Genomic DNA, 21,886 nt, shown 5'->3' with positions numbered 1-21,886 from the left:
AATTTAAATGTCAAGAGTCCCATGGAGTTAGTGGAGACCACATGGGACAGTAAAATTCTAGAACAGCTGGCTTTGGAGGTTATCACGGTACTAATGATGCAGTGATGACAAGAGCTGTTCTGTTCTACACAGAGGAAATGTTCCAAAGCCACAGGTGGGGCCCCTCACCTGGTCCACGGCCTTGGGATGCACAGCACCGGCACAGAGAAAACCAAGAAACAAACCAGGTGATCGAGAGCAAACTTACCGGCACTACGAGGAAAGGAATCCAGCCTAGGGATGGGGCTCAGGATATCCTTCCTATACACAAAATATGAAAGTGTATTATTTACCTTTTCTTCAAAATGATAATTCCTAGGATCATGTTGGCAATGAGAGAACCCTGTAAAAGGAGAAAACAGTAAGAGAGTTTCAGTGCACCAGGGAAAGAAAATAACTCGAGATAAGTAAGAACATGGACAAGCAGGAAAAAGCCAGAAAGGAAGTGGTTAGGATGATTAATTAGTAAGTTCCACTTGTTCTTATAATGGCAACAAGTATAAAGCATACAAATTTGTTATGTAAATTAGTAACACCTTCTGAAGATAACAATGAGAATAAAAATGACAATTCTCTAAATATTGGTCAGAGCTAAAACTAAGGCTACCAGAAATAAATTATATTGTAGACTTAATTTTGTTACATTTTTCCATCCATTTGTGAGAGCTTTTGCTAAGCTTCTCCTCTCCCCCGGTTTTAATTAATGAAAGAAGGCGTGTAGGGATCTTTCTCTTCTCTGGAAAGCTGTCACTCAATCAGCAAGAGTTTATTGAAAGTCTATTATGTGCTCCGTACTTTGAAAGTCACTTTTGTAATTATAATTAGCTCTGAAAAGTCCCTTTGAGGATAGTATCTTTAATCTTCCAGAAATCTCAGATGACACAGAAATGTTATAATTCCAATGGTCACCAGTTCTGCATTCTTTTGCAATCCTAACTACATTCCCCTTGAAGTCTTTCCTGCTCTGCAGGGAGCACTCCGTTCTTATTTACTTACATACAAACTACATGCAGATCTCCCACCAAAAGTGAGAGGAAGAAAAAAATCTCTGCTGCTCTGGGAGAAACCCCATCTTCATCAAGAATTTCCCTTTACTGGGGCGCCTTGGTGGCTCAGTCAGTTAAGTGTCTGCCTTCAGCTCAGGTCATGATCTCACGGTTCTGGGATCGAGCTCCACATCAGGCTCCCTGCTCAGCGGGGAGTCTGCTTCCCCCTCTGCTTCTGGCTGCTCCCTCCCACCCCCACCGCTCTGTCTCTCGCTCTCAAATAAATAAATAAAAATCTTTATGAATTTCTTTTCATTTAGAGCACCTGGATGGCTCAGTCGGTTAAGCGTCCCACTCTTGGTTGGGGCCCAGGTGATGATCTCAGGGTCATGAGATCAAGCCCTGCATCAGGCTCCACACTCAGCGAGGAGTGTCCCTGAGATTCTCCCCCTCTGCCCCTCACTGCACCCGTGCATGCGCACACTCTCTCTAAAGTAAGCAAATACTTTAAAAAAAAAAAAAAAAAAAGAATTTCCCTTTACTTAATGGTCTCAAAAGTCTCTTGCTTAAAAAAAAAGGGAAGTATCAATTTTATGTACTAGAAGTAAACATAATTTTATGAAAGAAACCAAAAGTGATGAGAAATAAGTTAAATGACATTCATAGCAAGTCCAAAAACAAAATCAATCAGACAAAGGAAATTAAACATGAAATCTGTTATCCAGGGAGATTTCAGCTCCTTTTCTTGATCACCCAGAAGACCTCAGAGGGATGAAAGTCAACTGTCCCCTCTCGGCCTTACTGTGCAGATGAAAGCCAGCCAGCCTTTGCTCCCGCATCCAGGAGATCTTTCTTAGACGCTGGGCTCTACTTGTTGTAAGACCTTTCTACTTCTGTCAAGTGTTTGATCGACCCACTTAGGCTTCCCAGAGGCACATACACCCGTCAGCAGACAGCACTTACAGATCTAAATATCATATGCAGGGGCATGGCGATGTTGAGATTCAAGGCATAGTTGTTCACCACGCTGACCGTGAAGAACATGGTCACCATCACAGCATAGTACCTGAAGTGCAGAGATCACAGCACATCACACAAAATCTACTACTTCAAGAAAATCAAGTATAGAAGGAAATAGTTATGTTTGGTTAGAAAAGTATTTTGTTTTAGTCCCTCTAGATTAAAAGATTATATCACTACGATAATGTAAAGTCAGTACTAAGTACATATAAAAATACATCCAAAGCCAGACTAACAAGGAAAAAGTCTGAATGATAGGCTATGTTTCAAGAAACACTATTTTAATCTTTTGAGTATACTCAAGATATTTTTCAAGCAATTTGAAACTAGGCTTCAAAAAACATTATCTGAGGGGTGACTGGGTGTCTCAGTCGGTTAAGCGTCTGCCTTCAGCTCAGGTCACAATCCTGGGATCCAGGTATCGAGCCCAGTGTTAGGCTCCCTGCTCAGTGGGAAGCCTGCTTCTCCCTCTCCCTCTGCCTCTCCCTCTGCTTGTGTACTTGCGCGTGCTCTAATAAATAAATAAATCTTTTTTAAAAAAAATAAAAAAACAAAAACAAAAAATGTTGTCTGATAGACATCAATAGGTTTTTCAGTGAATGGATAATATTATCATTTCTTTGTATGTAATGATTAATTCTCCCAACCATTTCCTCTATATACTTGTTTCTACTGTTAATTTTCACAATTCCTTTCTAAAGAAAAGATGTGCTAAATTAAGGGTGACTTTCAATCTAGCAACTGCTGAAATTATCTCACATTCCGAACTGGTGGCCTCCAAATTAATGAGGATATTATCTGACTGTTATGGAGTTGTATTTAAAATCAGGGCCCCTGTTTTTGACAGTTTATAGGTCCTTAATAATAAAAGCAAAAACCAAAAGCCAAAATTCAGTAACCCTAATAACTTAGGGGAAGGGATAAATATAAATGAACAATTATGAATAAATAATTATTTTGGATTTGTATGCCCCATTTTTATCTAGAAGATATTAAAATGCCTTTCGTGTATATCAGATTAAACCCTATAAAACTGCTACTTTTTTGGAGGTCGAAAGAGTTGAAAAGCAGCAATTTCCTATGATTTAATCGAATACATTCAAAAAGAGAAAAAATATCTGAAATAAATGGCTAGAGAATACAGGGCATCAAGAATTTCCCTTTTCCCTTTTTCGTATCCTTCAGGAAATGGTGAAGGTCTTTGAGCACAGATCACCCCCACCTTTTTCATCTTGGCACATCAGAAGAATGACAGTACTGAGAGTCCAGTCATCTTCCTTGACAAGAACCTACCTGATGTTGCTGGTAGATATGGACCTACGAGCCCTAAACATCAACCATGCTGGGGTGAAATTAACAGTCTACCAAGTTTGAGAAGCTTCACAATGAACGCAGGACAGAGTATTACACACACACAAAATTACTGCTGTTCCAAAGAAAACCACAAGTCCAAAATGGTGCCACTTAGGTTACAGACCCAAGTCAGCAAACCAACACTTAATTCCTAACCCAACTGCAGTTATAACCAATACCCCCCTCCCCCTGCCACCCCAGGAATGCAACCTTTTACCAGTCAACAAAGAATTTCCTGGTCAGTACTAGGCAACTTACTGATAGAGCGGGATATTTGTTTTAAATGGCAAGCAGAAGCCTCCAAAAGGTTCAAAATTCCAAAACAGTCTCACTAAAAGACTCACTGTAAACAGCTAATGAAAATGAGCAAAGGTACCTAAAACAAGACTGTAGAACTGACATAAAGGCTACTATTCCCCTCTGTCCTTTGAGTATTCATCCTAGTCAGCCTCCCATGGACTGTCTTTCACTCCAAAAAGACCATCCCACAGTTACTTGTAGAAGAAGGACAGTTGAGGCTACAGCCAATACTCTTCACTCCTTGGCTCAAGGCCAAACTAAAGTCCGTAGGTGAATAATTTCCTAAACCTAGGGAGAATCCTCAAGAGTTTGTAACTACATTACTTCCTGAGCCCAGATGAGCAAGGAAAATAAAAATTCACATTGTCCCCTCCTTTACAAATAAGGAAGGACAGTAGGAAGAAAGGTAGACAGAGACAAGGCCCACCCCTCACCCCCACCCCTGCCCTAAGAGGAAACTGCCTTCCAAAGGATTATACGCCACCCCTTCCCATGTGAACTACCGGATAGGTAGATGAGCATATGGACAAAAACCTGATTGGGTGACAGGCACATGCATGGAGGGTTAATCAGATTAACCCTTACCAATCCCCCAACCTCCCCTATCTCAAAATTGTAAGTGTAAAATTTCTGACTTTAAGGGAACAAGAGTCCTTCTAGGAGAAGCTTGCATTCTTTCCCTGTGTCTTTAAGATGTAAATGTTCAAGATTCTACTAGTCTTCTCTAGGAAATCCTTTCTAGTCCATCTCCTTAAAATACAAATTTTAGAGTGGTCATTCTTATCAAGAAAAACACAAGGGGGAGAGGTCATTTGGAACTTGATTTGCCAGGAGAAATTCAAATCTTAAGTGTCTTCACAAATACTAAAATAACTTTGACCATCTAGATTGATAACCTTATTCCATATCTACCAGAAAAACAACAGAGACCTAACTTTTACAACTAGTAAATTCTGTACATACTTCAGTGCAGCAATTTAAAATAGAAAGCCATAGGGGCTCTCTGTCTGTATGTTCATGTGTGTCTATATTTATGTGTTGTCGCTCTGTGGTATTTTCTACTTCTGGGTGGTATTCCTACAATTAATTTGTACAAGAGCTCTATTTAGTTGGTTTTAAGGCAACCACCTGTAAGGATTGGGCATTCTAAAACTTTCTGAAAAAAAATCTAACCCAAATATTTTTCAAGGTCACATGGTTTGGAAAAAATATTTGATATTTTAAGGCTGATGGCTTAATTAAAAAGACAGGTCTCTGGGGTTACCAACACTAAATATAAAACTTTTATTCTACTTCAGTTTACTAGCCCCCAAATAAGTTTGTGTTGTCCTTTACAAGATCTGTCAACAAAAATTAATAGCTTAGGATAATGGCTGACTTTGTCTAATGTTTAGTACTGTTTTCATATGTCACCTAAACATAGTTATTAAGGACAAGTAAATTAGATATAAACAAGATAAAAGTTTATAAATGAACTTTTCAACAATATTACATCTAAATAGATTTCCCAATTTTTTTTTTTTTAAGATTTTTATTTATTTATTTGAGGGAGAATGAGTGAGAGAGAGCATGAGAGAGGAGAAGGTCAGAGGGAGAAGCAGACTCCCCAAGGAGCTGGGAGCTCGATGCGGGACTCGATCCCGGAAGTCCGGGATCATGACCTGAGCCGAAGGCAGTTGCTCAACCAACTGAGCCACCCAGGCGCCCCCCAATTTTTTTAATAACCTAAAAACCTTGAAGTTTTGCTGAATTAGGTTAAATGATGAATCAAGTTAAATTCATTAAATATCTAAATCATTTCTAGAAGTAGGAGGACCCTAGGCTCACCTCATACTAGATAACTATCAAATCATCCTAAATACCCCAGAAATTGACCTGAAGACTAGCAGAACAAACTCCATAACTAAAGGCAGAGAAGGTCCACATGGAAGAAGGTACTAAGTATGAATATGGTTTGGGAGAGAAAGGACTCCAGGAGCTGCTGTTGCAGAGAAGGACAAGAGACAGACTAACACACGTGGGAGCCACGAAGAAAACAAATCCCCATAGCAACTGGCTTGGAAAGTGAGAGGGGCTAAATTTTGTGAGTTCTTGTGGGGCTTAAAGCCTGGAGTTCTGAAGGTCAGTAGGTTTGGTTCAGATAAAGCCCCAAGGCACTGGGGCTGCTCTTGGAGAAAAGGGAAGGCAGACAGTCCAGAACACAGAACATGGAAACTGGGATTTGGAGAGGGCTTGGGGCACACCGTGAAGAGGTTAGTTGCTCCTCTCTGACCTGTTCCAGAGAGGCAGCTCACAAAGAGACCCCTCTGGGAACAACAAAGGAACTGGCAGAGCCATTTCCCTCCCCTACTCCTTAGTATAAACACAGAACCACCTCCGGGAACTAGCCCAGCACTGACACTTTCAACCTAAAGTGCTTACACTGCTGGAACCACCCTCCCAGGAATGCCTGCCTCGGACCCAACAAGACAGGCCCCCTCCCCCAGAAGGCCAGCTCAAACCCCTGCCCACAGCACATCTCCTGACAGGAGTTTTGCAGGGCCTCGGCCCCAGCAGCACTAGTGAAAGGTCTCATTTCACAAGCAGACCAGAGCACAACTTAATAAAATGCACCACATTCAGGCCAGACACCAAACACTGTCCACACAAGGCAGAGAAAAGCCTCTGTAAATGACTGGCCTGAAGGATCAAGCGGCCAGGACACAACAATAGACCACATGCTGCACACATCAGAGATACTCCCTGAAGTGGCAGGGCCTGGGTAACAGGGGACACTACACCGCAGGGTACTACAGGACCTCTTCTTCATAAGGCCATTACCCTCAAGAACAGGAGATGTAGCTGACTCTTCTAATACACAGAAACACAGAGGGTGCCTGGGTGGCTCAGTGGGTTAAGCCTCTGCCTTCGGCTCAGGTCATGATCTCAGGGTCCTGGGATCAAGCCCCGCATCGGGCTCTCTGCTCGGTGGGGAGCCTGCTTCCCCCCTCTCTGCCTGCCTCTCTGCCTACTTGTAATCTCTCTCCGCTGTCAAATAAATATATAAAATCTTTAAAAAAGAAAGAAAGAGAGAGAGAAAGAAAGAAAGGAAGGAAGGAAGGAAGGAAGAAAGAAAGAAACAGGAATTTATTTCACTGAGGCCAACACCGGAAAACAGGGGCCTAGCACCTGAGAGACTGTCTCCAAGGCACCGAAAATACTTCCAGGATAACATGTAAGAAATGTGGAGCAAAGGTGGGTGGATATGCACAGGTGAGCAGTGAAAGTCAAATTAACCATGTCTTGAAGTGAATCATGGGAGGGGGGAGCTCGCTGGCTCACAGCCGACCCTACTGCTTGAGGGGCTAGTTTTGGTTCCCCTCCTGGGATGCTTTGCCCACAGGGTCTTCATTCTGAGCCAAGAGACAAGCTGGAAAGAAGCCAACTAGAAAGTCTGAGGTCAAAATAGAGGCAGCCAAAATCCTCTTTCAATACATTTTTTGTGAAGGGGAGAAAAAGTAATTTTGTCCTAAAATGAGGCTGGTTGTTTAAAGGGAAAAAACAAAGGACAAAATTGGAATATAGGGGGAAAAAGTTGTAGGAGGTTTGTGGAAAAATAATCTTCTCAAACAGGAACTTTCATGTGCAGTCAACCTAAATTAAACAAATTTAAAAACAAATTTGTTTTTTAAAAAGGGTTTTGGGGCGCCTGGGTGGCTCAGCCGGTTAAGCCACTGTCTTCAGCTCAGGTCATGATCCCAGGGTCCTGGGATAGAGTCCCCCACTGGGCTCCTTGCTTGGCAGGGAGCCTGCTTCTCTCTTGGCCTCTGCCTGCCGGTGCAGACACGTGCGCTCTCGCTCTCTCTCTCTCTCTCTCTCTGACAAATAAATAAATAAATAAACAAATAAATAAATAAATAAATAAAATCTATTAAAAAGGGTTTTAAAATCAAAAGCAAGCTGGTGCAAAATTAGATTTTGGTTTTTCTCTCTGTTAAAAGGACAAAGTTTTCTTGGGCTTTTGGTCATTTGGGTAAGACTAAAAATCTCTTCACCTTTTAAGTATTAGACTTTGTAGTAATCTGTGATCCTATTTAAAGTAGGCAAGGGCTTTAAAATCTTTTTTAAAAATATTTTTGACTGGGCCATCTGGGTGGCTCGGTAGGTTACATGGCTGCCTTAGGCTTAGGCCCTGCTCAGGGGGAGTCTGCTTCTCCCTTTCCCTCTGCCCTTCCCTCTGCTCACGCTCTTTCTAAAATAAATACACAAAATCTTCAAAAAATATATGTTTGACTAACTTCCTAAAACCAAATTCTAAGTGAAGCCTTTTTTTTTCCCCTAAGTGAAGTCTTTTTAACCTAAAATATTCCAAAGGACTTGGTAAATGAATTAGGCTTATTTGATATGCAAATTACATGGGAGGCACTGTCAAAAAAAGTAACACTAAGCCTTTATCCTGTATTTGTAAGACTGTGGCTCATGCGAATAAAGTCCACTCTACTGCAAAAATAGTCCCTCCCCAGACTTGTGTCATCCTAATGTCCTTGTAACATGGCAACCTCTGAAATGTAGACAACGTTTTATTTCAGGACAGAAAAAAAAAATCTAACTGTGCCCCTAACTTTTCACAGACAAAATAAGACATCTCATTGGTTGACTCCCCTATATTTACATTGTTGAGTTAGAAAGGGCCTAACAGGGCACTTGGGTGGCTCAGTCACTGAGTCAAGTTGAACTCTTGATTTGGGTTCAGGTCATGATCTCAGGATCTGAGATCGATGAGTCCCACATGAGGCTCCATACTCTGTGGGGAGTCTGCTTGAGATTCTATCCCTCTTCCTCTGCCCCCTACCCTAAAATAAATAAATAAATAGATAATATATTTTTTTAAGGGTCCACTGGAAAACATTCATGATTCAGAATTCACTCCTTTTCACATGTTCCTATTTCCCTGATTAGAGATAAATGTAAATGAGGCTAGGATCAAGAACTGTTTCTTGAGGCACCTGGGTGGCTCAGTTGGTTGGGCAGCTGCCTTCAGCTCAGGTCATGATTCCGGGGTCCTGGGATCGAGCCCCACATCGGGCTCCCTGCTCAGCAGAGAGCCTGCTTCTCCCTCTCCCTCTGCCTGCCGTTCTGCCTACTTGTGCTCTCTATCTCCCTGTCAAAAAAATAATAAAAATCTTAAAAAAAAAAGAACTGCTTCTTAATTCTTAAAATTGCTGCAAAACCTGTTAAAGCAATAGCAGCCCAACAAATATCCTTAAAGTCTCTTGATAACGGAATAGCTCTTAACTCTTTATTGGCTGACGAAGGTGGTGTCTGGGCTACAGCCAACATCACCCTGTGAACCCTGAAACTCAGGTAAGGTCACAGAACATGTTGCTCGGCTTAAGAAGGTGACTCCTTCTACAGGGTCTTTCTTTGGCTTATTTGATTTTGATTGGCCTGAATCTGGGGGACCATGGCTCTAAAGTGCACTCCAAATACTGGGATTTATCCCACTTATGTAATGGTAATAAACTTCCTTTTTGAAAGCTTGAGATACATGCAGCAATGCATCAAGCAAATGCTCTTCCTAAGACAGGAACATCTATAGAACAAAGAAAATAACCCACTTAAGAGGAGTGTGAATCTGAGGCTGTGACCTATGAAGGTTAAGCAAAAAGGTCATAATCTATGGATACCAGACAAAGGAATGACAAAAACTTCGAGAACTTCCAAGCAGTAAGGGAGAGTAGTGCTAAGACCTAAAATATTTATCACATCTCTCAGTTAAGCTGACAGTCTGATCAAAAGGGGGTAACTGCTCAAAAGAAAACCACAGGCCCAAAATGGTGCCACTAAGGTTAAGGACCCAAGTCAGTAAAACAAGACTTAATTCCTTACCCAAGTGCAATTTCAACCAATCCCCCCTCCCTGGAATGTCATCTTTATCCAGTCAACATAGAATTCCTTGGTCAATACTAGGGAATTTTCTGATAGCCCCCCCATCCCTGGCTTCTGCTCTCCTTTCAAGGCAACCTTGCCTAAACAATGCATATTTTGCTAATAAATTCCTTCCTGCTTTTTTTTAACACCCTCTACATTTAAAAGTCTTTCCCTTCTTTAGTTCAATAGAGCTCCCCTCTTCCTGCTAGATGGGACACTGATTCATGAATCATTTAATAAAACCATTAGATCTTCAAATTTACTCAGCTGAATTTTTTTTTCAACACTGAGAACCGCTATTTCACAGATTCTAAAATGTTACTGGTGACTTCATAAGGTTTCTTGCCAAATTTTCTTAGTCTTCTCTTGAAACAACGCCATCTGGAGACAGAGTTCATCCAGGCCTTTTAGGATAATGAATTCCAACTATTCCACCTTGCTGGCTACGCAGCATGGCCTAGAAATTGCTCCTGGGAATGAATGACATCCCCATGATGTCAAGGTTTTGCCTGCAGCTTCACAGATAGAAACTAAACAGCCAGCTCTACAGGACACACATGGAGGTATGATTGTCAGTCAGGGCAGGATCCCAGGGAGCCTCAAAGGGCAGGTTAGGGAGCTGGGTTTCCCTCAGAACCTACTAGTGACCCCTGAGTGCCTGTGAGGGGGGGTGTCACAAGACAATAGTAGGAAGTTGAAATACAGGTACGGAGAGGTGGGAGGCAAGAGGCCAGCCAGCTAGGACACCATTATAAAAGTTAATGGTGAGAATGAATGCATTCCTGAACTGCGCTAGTGGCAGCCTCAATGGAAAGAGATAATGGCGCGGGGTTGGTGGGGGGAGCGGGGAGAGGGTCAGAGGAATTAAAAATGTGGGGGATCCTTGTCTCACCACACTGTCTTGATGACCACAGTTTTGTAATACAGCTTGAAATCTGGAATTGTGATGCCTCCAGTTTCGTTTCTCTTTTTCCAGATTGCTTGGTCTATTCGGGACACAAAGATCAACGGGACAGAAATGCACCCACAACTGTATGATCAACTAATATTCAACAAAGCAGGAAAAAAAATGTCCAATGGAAAAAAGACAGTCTCTTCAACAAATGGTGTTGGGGAAACTGGACAGCGACGTGCAGAAGAATGAAACTGGACCACTTTCTTACACCATACGCAAAAATAAACTCAAAGTGGATGAAAGACCTAAATGTGAGATAGGAAGCCATCAAAATCTAGAGGAGGACATAGGCAGTAAATCTCTCTGACCTTGGCCACAGCAACTTCTTACTAGACACATCACCAGAGGCAAGGGAAACAAAAGCAAAAATGAACTATTGGGACTTCATCAGGATAAAAAACTGCACAAGGGGCACCTGGGTGGCTCAATTGTTAAGTGTCTGCCTTCGGCTCAGGTCATGATCCCAGGGTCCTGGGATCGAGCCCCACATCAGGCTCCCTGCTCAATGGGGAGTCTGCTTCTTCCTCTCCTATCCTCCTGCTTGTGTTCTGTCTCTCGCTGTGTCTCTCTCTGTCAAATAAATAAAATCTAAAAAAAAAAAAAAAAAGCTTCTGCACAGCAAAGGAAACATTCAACAAAACTAAAAAGCAGCCTATGGAATGGGAGAAGATACTTCCAAGTGACATATCCGATAAAGGCTGAGTATCCCAAATCTATAAAGAACTTATCAAACTCAATGTACAAAAAACCCCAAACAATCCAGTTAAGAAATGGGCGGAAGAATAGACACTTTTCTTAAGAAGATATCCAGATGCCAACAGACACATAAGGAGATGCTCAACATCATTATCGGGGAAATACCAATCAAAACCACGATGAGATACCACCTCACACCTGTCAGAACGGCTAAAATTAACAACGCAAGAAAGAACAGGTGTTGGATATAGAGAAAGGGAAGCCTCTTGGACTGTTGCTGGAACCACAAACTGGTGTAGTTACTCCGGAGAACAATACTGAGGTTCCTCAAAAACTTAAAAATAGAAACTACCCTACAATCCAGCAATTGCACTAAAGGTATTTACCCAAGGGATAAAAAAATACAGATGTGAAGGGGTAAATGCACCCCTATGTTTAGAGTAGCATTATCAACAATAGCCAAACTACGGAGAGAGCCCAAGTGTCCATGAACTTATGAATGAATAAAGAAGATGTGGTATATACATATGTACAAGGGACTCATCCATTATAAAGAATGAAATCTTACCATGTGCAACCATGTGGACAGAGCTAGTGTATTATACCAAGTGAAATAAGTCAGTTAAAGAAATACAAGTACCATTTGATCTCACTGATATATGGAATTTAAGAAACAAAACAGATGAACATATGAGAAAGGGGGAAAAAAGAGAGAGGGAAACAAACCATAGGAGACTCTTAACAACAGAGAGCAAACTGAGGGCTGCTGGAGGGAGGTGGGTAGGGGACGGATAGATGGGTCATGGGCATTAAGGAGGGCACTTGTGATGAGTACTGGGTGTTTCATATAAGTGATGAATCATTGCATCTACTCCTGAAACCAATATTGCACCATATGTTAACTAACTGAAGTTTCAATAAAAATTTGAAAATAGGATAAAATAAAACAATAGAGAGATTTAAAAAAAAAAAAAAATGTGGGGGTGCCTACCATGATGTAAACGCTGGTCTAGGGAATGAAGGTTTTATGTAGATACTAAAGCCAATGAAAAAAACCACCTACTCAGAATACTTAGCAACATGTTGGGAAATTTAAAAGCACAATATTAATAACAAAATTCAACCACATTTTCTATAGCAGGCTATTCGGGAATGTTGCAAAAGAACAACCACCATGAGCCTTGACCCGCCCTTGGATACATTCACACTGGAAAATCCCTATCAACAGGATTACATGACTTGATCTTACTACACACTCACAACTGGATGCATTACACTTTTATTTCCAGTCCGTCTGGGCAAGAATGCTGAATTTTCAATACACTGTTTATTAGAACTGTCTTGTTTTCTCTTTGGCCCCCTGAGTACAGTTATGCAAATCTGGACTAATGCATGGAGGTCTGGACTCAACAATTTTGCCTTGGCTTGCCACTCACTTCCTTTTAATTGAGAGGAAATGCCCACAACGTAAAATCAACCATGTGAAAGTGAACAGTTAGGTGGCACTTAGCGTATCACGAGGCCGCACAAGCACCACTTCTGGTTATTCCCCAAACCCATTCATTTTTTAAAAGGACCAATAATACCACTCTTAATATATCGGATAACTTTACAACATGAGGCTAGCATACATAACTATTAAAAAACATTGTGGTCACACTAAACCTTTAACCAACCATATATTAGACACATACACACATTATTGTTTCCATCATAATTATTTTGTGTTGTGGTGGGCATTTTATTCGAAAAACAGGCTCCCTGGAATGTCACAACATTTTAAATTCAGAAAATGAATTATCATTATTATTCTCCTAATATCTTTGACACAGATCTTATAAGAGGATATCTCATACTCCTCCTTCTACCTAGTTACCAGAAAAGTCCTGAACTTCTTAAAAACAAAACAAAACAAAACAAAAATAACAAAGGCTAAAAGAGACTTCAATGTGCCATACCTTATTGGGATAGCTGGCCGCTTCCTTCCCAAATCAGCTTCAAAGAGGAAGCCTTCCACAGCAATAAATAAAAATTGTGCAAATGTCACAATGTTCCCGCATCCTGGATGCTTCCTGTGTAGTAAAACAAAAAGCTGAGATAAAGGGCACTAAGACTTGTTATATTAATAGTTCGAAATAACAGGGAGGACCAATTTCTCTTACCTACTGTCCTTTATCTCTGATTTCACATCCCATGGATCACACACGTCTATCAATAGAGCTCACAGAGAAGAAATGTCAAGCTTATTTTACTCTTCCCTAGCCATGAGAAAGAATAGGCCATGAGTAGGCCATGAGGAAGAATTCTGATAACTCTCATTCTCAGAATTACAATACAACTTTTCTAGTAAGCGGTGGGAGGTTGGTCGTATGTCCTTGGGATACTCAAAAAGACCAAAAGTGAATCCTGGTCACCTCAGCAGCAAAGCCCCAGCGCAGAAATGTGCTCGGGTCTCCTGGGGTGTTTACACAGCCTCCTGACCAGGAACCACCAAGGCTACTGGCAATAGAAGACATGCACCCATTGCTGGTGACTGGGACATCGTCTCAGAGAAGGTCACCCTGGGGGCAACGACTGGTTCTTGGGCTGGGGAGGTTCATTCCCTTTTTTGAAGTATCAAGCACGGGTATACAGACGGCACATGAATCAGGACGGAATGTATCTGTGGAGGGGTGATTAGGCAAAAAGTGTCTACAGACAAAGGGTCTTCGGCAGGGGTGAGGAGAGATAAGAAGCAAGAACAAGGAGAAAAGGCTGAAGAACGCTGTGATCATCGACTGACCCCAGCCCTGAACACAGGTATACTAGGTACTCCACAAACGGTGGAATTCAATCGAACCTCTTCAGTGATCCACGGAAGGGTTGAGGAATCTTCCACAGTGACGGTTAGGCACACATTTAAGAGGCAGAAAGAGTCCTTCTGACCTCCCTCTTGAAACACTGGGAAAACTGGTTACTTAAAATGTTTGCGGTTTGGAGTTTGCCCCTATCAGGTTCTGCTCAGTCACTGGAATTAGTACAAAGTGGCCATTTGTCTTTGTTTCCCTGGAGCTTCCAGACTTCTCAGCCTTCATATTGTTTTCTCATCTTGATCAAGGACATTTATTAACCAGAGGCTAGTGATTAGAGGGATAAGGATTGTATTATAAATGTACTATTACATTTAATATACTGCTATTTATTAAAAAACAACCCCATTCTCTACTAGTGGTATTATTAGTAAATAGCAATGTCAAGTATACAAGTTCTAAAATACACCTAACGGGAGTAAAGTAGGTTAACTTTAAGAACAAGCCACTCTTGGGCAGAGCTGGGCTTACCACGTGCCAACGCAACTGTTGCGACTCCTTATGCTCTAGTGGCCACAAAGGTGTTCTTGAAAAATACCGCTTTGCAGCCAACATTTCTTTTAGTATTTATGTTCGAGGGAAAAACACTGCAAGAAGCCATAAACAATCACATAAAACACTGACCTCATTCAAAGAGCTAAGCAAAACCATTAGCCTGATGAGTGACAGGAGAAGGTACGTTAGCTCCAGCTAGTTCCTGGCTTGGCGCTTTTCAACTCTGGCCAGGCCGCTCTTTAGAAAGCCACAAGTCGGAGGAGTCCTCCCAGCCCCCAGATCTGCTCAGACTACTGTGGGGGTAAGGCCCTAGAACCTGTACTTTTCAAAGCTCTCTGCTTGCTTCTAAGGTGCAGCCGACCTGAGAACCACTGGTGTGGGTCTGGGGAAAGTGCCAGAAGATGCGTGTGGGAGTGTGTGTGCAGACCTACGTAAGATGTGCCTGTGATTCCCATATGCTGTCACAGGGCTGAGAACCACCCAAGATGGTTAAAATTACAGAAGGACAGGCAGGATCCAGTTCTCTGGAGCGGAAGTTAATTACCCTAAGTCTTGCTTCCTTATCTTTAAAATGCAGAACAGTATTAGTGCCTATCTCACTGGTTTATTATAGAGTAAATAAACCAGTCCCTGAAAAGCACCTCAAGTGTGCCACAGAGGGGAAAAAGGCAAAGACTAGAACATTAGGACCTTGTATACGGAAAGGTCTTCAATTAAAGCGCAGTAACCCTTTTAAAGACATTCGTCTTGACAAATTTTTCTCAGCTATAAAAGAGCAAGTGATAAATTTTTAATTCTGTAGCGATGATCCCAGGAGAAAATGTAAAGTGCCAACACAAGACTTAGCCCAAATGGGGTTCATCAAGCTTCCTGCTTCCCACCCATTTTTTCTTTACCAAAGGATTAGGCCAATTCAATGAAAGAACCTATCACAGGTAAAGTTAGGTGCTGGCAAGCTCCCAGTGTGAAGGAGACCTGAACCCTTAAGGAGGTGACAAGGTAATGAGTGAGGCAAAATGGGAGTATGAAATAGTAAGAATCCAGTGCCACACGGGGAAGGTAAGAGGACCAGCGGTGTCCAATTCATCTTAATGCCTCGCTCTCTGAGCACAGTATCTGGCTTTCACTCAAGCGGCTGAATGAATGTGAGGGTGCCTCACTGTAAGTAAGTATGACCTAAAATATTTTATGAAAGATAAAAAGAAGTCATTTATTTCTAAAAATGATTCACTTTACAAGTGTATTCCTCACAGGATTTTTTACAAAGCATAATAATTTTTAATGTTATCTTTATTTTACAGAGGTTATTTTTATGCCCATTTCATTGCTAAAGACACTGAGGGTCACATGGTACTGACTCAGGGAAGTCTCCCAGAGCACAGTGCAAATACGTGAGGTTTGCAGACTCCCTTGTATTACTGTTTACAGTTCAGTGGTTTCTACTATATTTAGAGTTCTGCAGCTCTTACCATTTTAGGGTACTTCCCAAAGACATCTCATACATGTTAGGGTCCCTCTCCATTGCCCCCTCCCCCATCCCTTGACAACCCTATATTATTTTGTCTCTATTTCCATAGGATTTTAAAATATCCTTAATGTACTCACATAATTAAATTTTTTACAAAATCAACTTAGCTTTTGGGGGAACACACTGTTGTATGGCTAACCGATGGAACTATTTGTTTTAACTTTAACAACTGATTTTAAACCTTCAATGTAAAAACTTGGATCCTTTTCCCTAAATCTCTTGTTTTCTTTAACTTTACTCCTTACAAATTATAATCACCAACTGCAGTTTCTCTTACTTGGAATTCTCTTTAGCAAACATTCAAATTTTTATTTCAAAGACAAGCAACTTTGAATTTTTTAATTTCTTCTTCCAGATTTAGGAAACTTCCTTACTTGAGTCAACATGATGCACTTAATTGTAAAATAAAATAGGAAAAAAAAAGTTTCAGATTGTTTTCCTGAGGTAGGACACTCACCACCTTGGCGAGTTAGTTAGCTGATGTGTGCGCAACCTGTTTCCAAGCTCTTTCCGGAGGGAAGTCAAGGCATCCATTCAGGACTTCACGTCTGTTCTGTACAGTGCGTGGTGCTTTTTATTTTATTACAGGTCCCAATTATAGATAAAAAAATCAAAAAGAAACCTAGGTTTGTTTCCCGATTTGGGGAAAATGGAGAAAAATGTTTCCTTCTCCCTACAAATCACTCTAGCATTTCCATTTCTACTTAGTGTTCTGCTTGGCACAGTATTAGGGCACATGATGGTCCCAAGGAAGCCATATAAGAGCAAGTTCCTGCTCTATAAAAATTTATGAGCTTTCCACTGTGATGTCCCAAGATAAAGTCAAAAATTATGAGGAGGCCAAAACTACAAAGGACCTTAAAGACCATCTGGTCCAACCTGCTCTTATTTTATTGGTCTTTAACAGAGTAAGTTGTGAGCTGCCCCAGCAAACCAGGAAAAGTCTGCTATTCGGTCTGTTGTACACCACTCACTAAGTTAATAACCGTGCCCCTCACCACTTTATGAAAACCTACTGCTCTATGCAAAAAGTCAGATTTATAAAAAAGACAAACGGGGAGGATCTATGTATAAATTTTCAAAGCGTCCTAAATAGAAGCTCCTCTAATTCACAAAAACATTCCATAAAGTTAGATTTATCCACAACTTTTCAGGAGTAGCTTATAATACAAGGTTTACCGGCACCGAAACCGAAGTTGTTAGAGACAAGAGGAAGTCAGTGTGGGGTGCCTGGGTCCTGGGATCAATCACTGTGTCCGACTCCCTGCTCAGCGCAACCCTCTTCTCCCTCACTCCCCCTCCCTCATTCTCGCTGTCTCTATCAAATAGATAAATAAATACTCTTAAAAAAAAGAAAAAAGGAAGTCAGTGTGCTTCAGGCGCTTTGCATGTGCATTTCATTGAACTCTTCAAAACCCTGTGAAGCTGGTAGAGCCTTTCCCAGTTCAAAGAACAGACTCAGGAGATCAAGTAATTTAGCGGAGAGCTCACACTTAGTAATGAGGGCCCTCAGGTGCTCACATATCATGATGTCATATAGCCTTCGGCAGGAATTAATTTAATGGCACATTCAACACAAGTCTTTATTATATTTATATATATTTAATAATACAGTATATTATTCTCTCATTATTCCATGGCTGGCCTGATTTTTTCACTTTTTTAGTATTTTTAAATTAATTTCCCAAATGACCTTCCTTGGAAGTATACCAGACTGACAAGTGGGTACATTTTTTCTTTTTTTAATTTTTAAACCTCTCTCCAACTACGCCCAAAATAAGTGACAGATCTTCATCAACACTTTCTGCATAAGATTTCAAGCTCTGCAATAGCAAAAATTAACCCAGACCTTAAATAAATTGATTGCTTTAGAATGACTAATCAATGGTATCATGGAAACAAAATAAATATATTTCTAGTTCACCTCCAGGTGAGGCACTGACCAAAATTCCGTGGGCTGCTTAAGTTCAAAAACAACAGGGAGATTGCAAAAGGTACTAGAGTACAGGTATCTTGGATTCTAGTTTGGGCTCTGCTACCTACAAGTAGTAGAAGACCGTCTGACTTCTTGAGCCCTGTTTCATTTTCAGCAAAAGAGATAGTAACTCCTGACCTGTTTGGTTCACAAGATTGTTCTGATGGTCAGTGGAGATGTGCAGATTCAGATATATGGCCCTAGAGAACACCACACATCGTTTATTCTTCAGCTAGAAAAGGGAGGCCCAACGCGGCTAAAGGAAAAGGAGGACCCAACCAAGACTTGAGATTTTTGGTCCTGAACCTTTTCTAGTCCACCGTCGTCTCTTCTGTAACAACAGCTCCTATCCACTGAACTTTGCACGTTGCTCAACATTATTTGAGAGCCACCTCAATAAAACTAACCTAGTTTCCCTTTGGGAAAAAGTGTCATAATCATTCTTAATTTATAAAGTTACGCCTCCAAATGCACGCTTCTCGATTTAAAGACTGTGGTATCTTAAAAGCTGGAATTCCTCCCTCTGGTCAAGGGGACCGGCCTTCTGAGTAAGTTAAGGCTCCACCGGACTACATCACCGGGAGGTCTGTTTGGGTCAAGCACTCACAACCATCTCGAAGGCCGAGAAAACAAATGCTTTGGGGGGTGGGGGTGGGGGTGGGGGGTCTTAATGAAACTTTCTTGGCTTCAAGTGCAAAATCAGACTGCGTTAGAAGCCGTTGGACTTTGCCCCAGTCCGACGTGTGGCATTAACAGGATCGCGAAAAGAGCTGGAGGAGCTCTAGGTTCTGCCACGAGCTCCCCGCCGACCTTGGACCGGTCACGAGAGAAAAACTCTGCAGGCTGCAATCCCGCAGTGTGGGAAAAGCGGGTGAGGACAGCAGGACCCCCGGCGCTCCCCTCCGAGGGATGCAACCTGGAGGGCGGGAGAGCGGGCAGCTCGCGGGGCCACGGAGAAACCGTCTCCGCCGGGTCCCAGGCCGTCTCGCCCCGGCCCCGCGCGCTGCGAGCAGGGGTGCGGCCCGCGGAGGTCACTCACCGGGCCAGGAGCTCTAGGAAGATCACATTACTGCAGCAGCCTGCGAACACCAGGCCCACCGCGAAGGCCGGGCGCATGGCCGGAGCGCGGAACTGAGGGCGAGCGCGGAGGCGCGGCGCCCGCTTATACCGCCTCCCCAAGAAGCCGGGCCGCTGCGTCCGCCGCGGCACAGATCATCCCCACCGTGCCGCAGTGCTGCTCTCCTTCGGCGGCACTGCCGCCGGCTCCCCTTCCCCCGCGGCCTCCACCAACGCAGCCGGCCGAGGATCTGTAGTTCGCAGTCAGCCTGGGCCCCATTCATCCGAGGGGGCGTCCCGGACAGAGCCAGACTACACATCCCATGATGCTGCGCGCCGTTACGTCAGGCTACGTGTCCTTCCTCCTCGAGGTGCTTCCGCCACAGAAGACCGCGGGCCGAGGTGCCCGTCATGCCTCGCGCTGAAAGGGGCCGCTGGGCTTTTTGGGAAGTGAAGTTCCGATGCTGTCAATGTGGTTTCCTGGGAGGCCGCCGAAGGCTCAGAAAGGAACTCGTCCATCGCCGTAACAACAAACTCACAACTGACGGCACTAGAACTACAGACCTGTGATGGATTGTCGGCGGTGTTAGCATCTGAAACAACTGCCCTGAATTGAGTGAAAGTAGAAATCCCTGTGAACTCGCCTGTCCACCTCTTGAAAAGATCATTATACGCTGGGATAGAATCTTGGCTCAATCCCTAATCAGCTCCGCTATGTCAGTCAACTTATTTGAGCCTGAGTCTCATCCTAGGTAGAGATGGAAACAGTAATGCCTGTCTTACCAGGTTCTGTGGATCTTGTTTAAATGCAAGTTATGGGGCGCCTGGATGGGCTCAGTTGGTTAAGCAATTGCCTTCGGCTCAGGTCATGATCCTGGAGTCCCGGGTTTGAGTCCCACATCAGGCTCCCTGCTCAGCAGGGAGTCTGCTTCTCCCACTGACCTCTCTCTCTCTCTCATTCTCTCTCCCAAGTAAATAAATAATAATAATAATAAATTAAATGCAAGTTACGATTCACTAGAACTGTGCTGTGTCCTGAGATTAGGCATTTCTGGCATGTTCTCAGGTGTCTCTGATGCTACTGGCCCGTGGACCACACTTTGAAGAGCAGATGCCTGTAAAACAGATGACTCTAGAGACCTCTCTATCCCACCTCTCTGACTGGCCAAGGAACTTTGTGTCAGCTAACCTGTCCTTAGTCTCTTCCTTCCTCATAGCCTACGATCCTGCTCAAACTTACCTTAGTTTTTCATCTGGCCACCCAGTATCTTCAAAGAACAATCTAAATTCATAGTCTTTGCTTTTTACTCTGATCAAGCCAGATTCTGGAAAGTAGTCTCATTCAGACTCCTAACGACCTCTTAATTGTCAAAACCATATACCACATTCTCACCCTACTTGATCTTGCGGTGGCTTTTGATAATGAAAGCTCCATACTCTTGACATTCTCCTCTTTTCTATCTGCTTCTGAGACATGAGTCTCCAGTTTCTCTCTCTACTTCTCCTATTTTTTTCAGTTTTGTTTGTGGGCTTTTCCGCCTCTGCCCCAAGTCTACCAAAGTTCCATTATGTTTCCCTCTTCTTACTGCCCTAAACCCTTTCTATTGGTGATCTCATCTCTGTAACTTCAACCATCCTAATATGTAACTGTGAGCCTATATGTGTATAAATGTCATGTATGGCCCCAATTTCCTGTGTGCCTTAAATAAAACTTCCAACTGCGTATCTGACTCCTTCAGCATTATATCCTTGCAACCCCTTCAGCTTAAGCATCTACACAGCTCATCTATCCTTCCATATAAGTTCTTAGTTTTTTTTTTTTCAGATTTTATTTATTTGAGAAAGAGAGAGAGTGAGTGAGCATGAGCAGGGAGAGGGGCAGAGAGAGAGGGAGAAGCTCCTTGCTGAGCAGGGATCCCAATGAGGGGCTCAATCCCAGGACACTGGGATCATGACCTGAGCCAAAGGCAGGCACTTAACCAACTGAATCACCCAGATGCCCCAATAGGCCCTAATTTCTATTAAGGACATTATCTACCACCTATTCTCTTTGGGCAGAAACCTGAAAGATTTCCAGTCTTCCTCTCCTTCCCACCACATAGTTATTCGATCTCTATACCCTGTCAAGTATGCCTCACAAGTATCTCTAGATTCTAGCCTCTCTGTCCACATATCCTCCTATGAAAGCCTCTGAACATGTCTTGGTACCTTCAACCTCTGCCTTCTTCAAATCTTCATCCATGCTGTCTCCAGACTGTGTTTATTTTTTTTTTAAGAATTTATTTATTTATTTGTCAGAGAAAGAGAGAGAGAGAATGAACACCAGCAGGCACGGGGGTAGGCAGAGGCAGAGAGAGAAGGCTCCCTGCTGAGCAAGGAGCCAATGTGGGACTTGATCCTGGACCCCGGGGTCATGACCTAAGCCGAAGGCAGCGGCTTAACCTACTGAGCCTACTGAAGATGGGGACATCCCTCCAGACTGTGTTTCTAAAGACAAAATACTCTCTCTGTCACATTTCTATACCAAAATATCTGGTCTACTTGTTTAGTACTGTGTAATAGACCGCTCTGAAGAGTAGTGATTCAAAATATAGTATAGATCCAAAAAAAAGAAAATCTTTCTTACAGTTCTTTATGTCATACACATTCAACACAGAGTGAGTCCATTCTCCACTGGGGTTTCTGACGCAGTTGTGTTCAGATGTCAGGTGAGGTTGGAGTCAC

General features: G+C 42.6%; 1 protein-coding gene across 1 annotated transcript in view; it reads right to left on the bottom strand.

Moving 5' to 3' along the window:
* Positions 1-19,414, bottom strand: part of LOC111151959 (solute carrier family 35 member B4) — a 33,165-nt gene extending 13,751 nt beyond the window's left edge. Inside the window, exons 1-4 of the mRNA XM_022510205.1 lie at positions 19,146-19,414; positions 13,218-13,331; positions 1,989-2,091; positions 333-382 (exon numbers count right to left, since the gene is read on the bottom strand). Coding sequence (XP_022365913.1) covers positions 333-382; positions 1,989-2,091; positions 13,218-13,331; positions 19,146-19,222 — 344 coding nt within the window. The 5' untranslated portion in view covers positions 19,223-19,414. The remainder of the gene's footprint in view (positions 1-332; positions 383-1,988; positions 2,092-13,217; positions 13,332-19,145) is intronic.
* Positions 19,415-21,886: the final 2,472 nt, after the last annotated feature.

This window comes from Enhydra lutris, unplaced genomic scaffold, assembly GCF_002288905.1.
Source record: "Enhydra lutris kenyoni isolate GAN:26980312 unplaced genomic scaffold, ASM228890v2 scaffoldscaffold27, whole genome shotgun sequence".
NCBI lineage: Eukaryota > Metazoa > Chordata > Mammalia > Carnivora > Mustelidae > Enhydra > Enhydra lutris.
The sequence above is the reverse complement of the archived record's forward strand: the minus strand, read 5'-3'. Positions and strand labels throughout refer to the sequence as shown.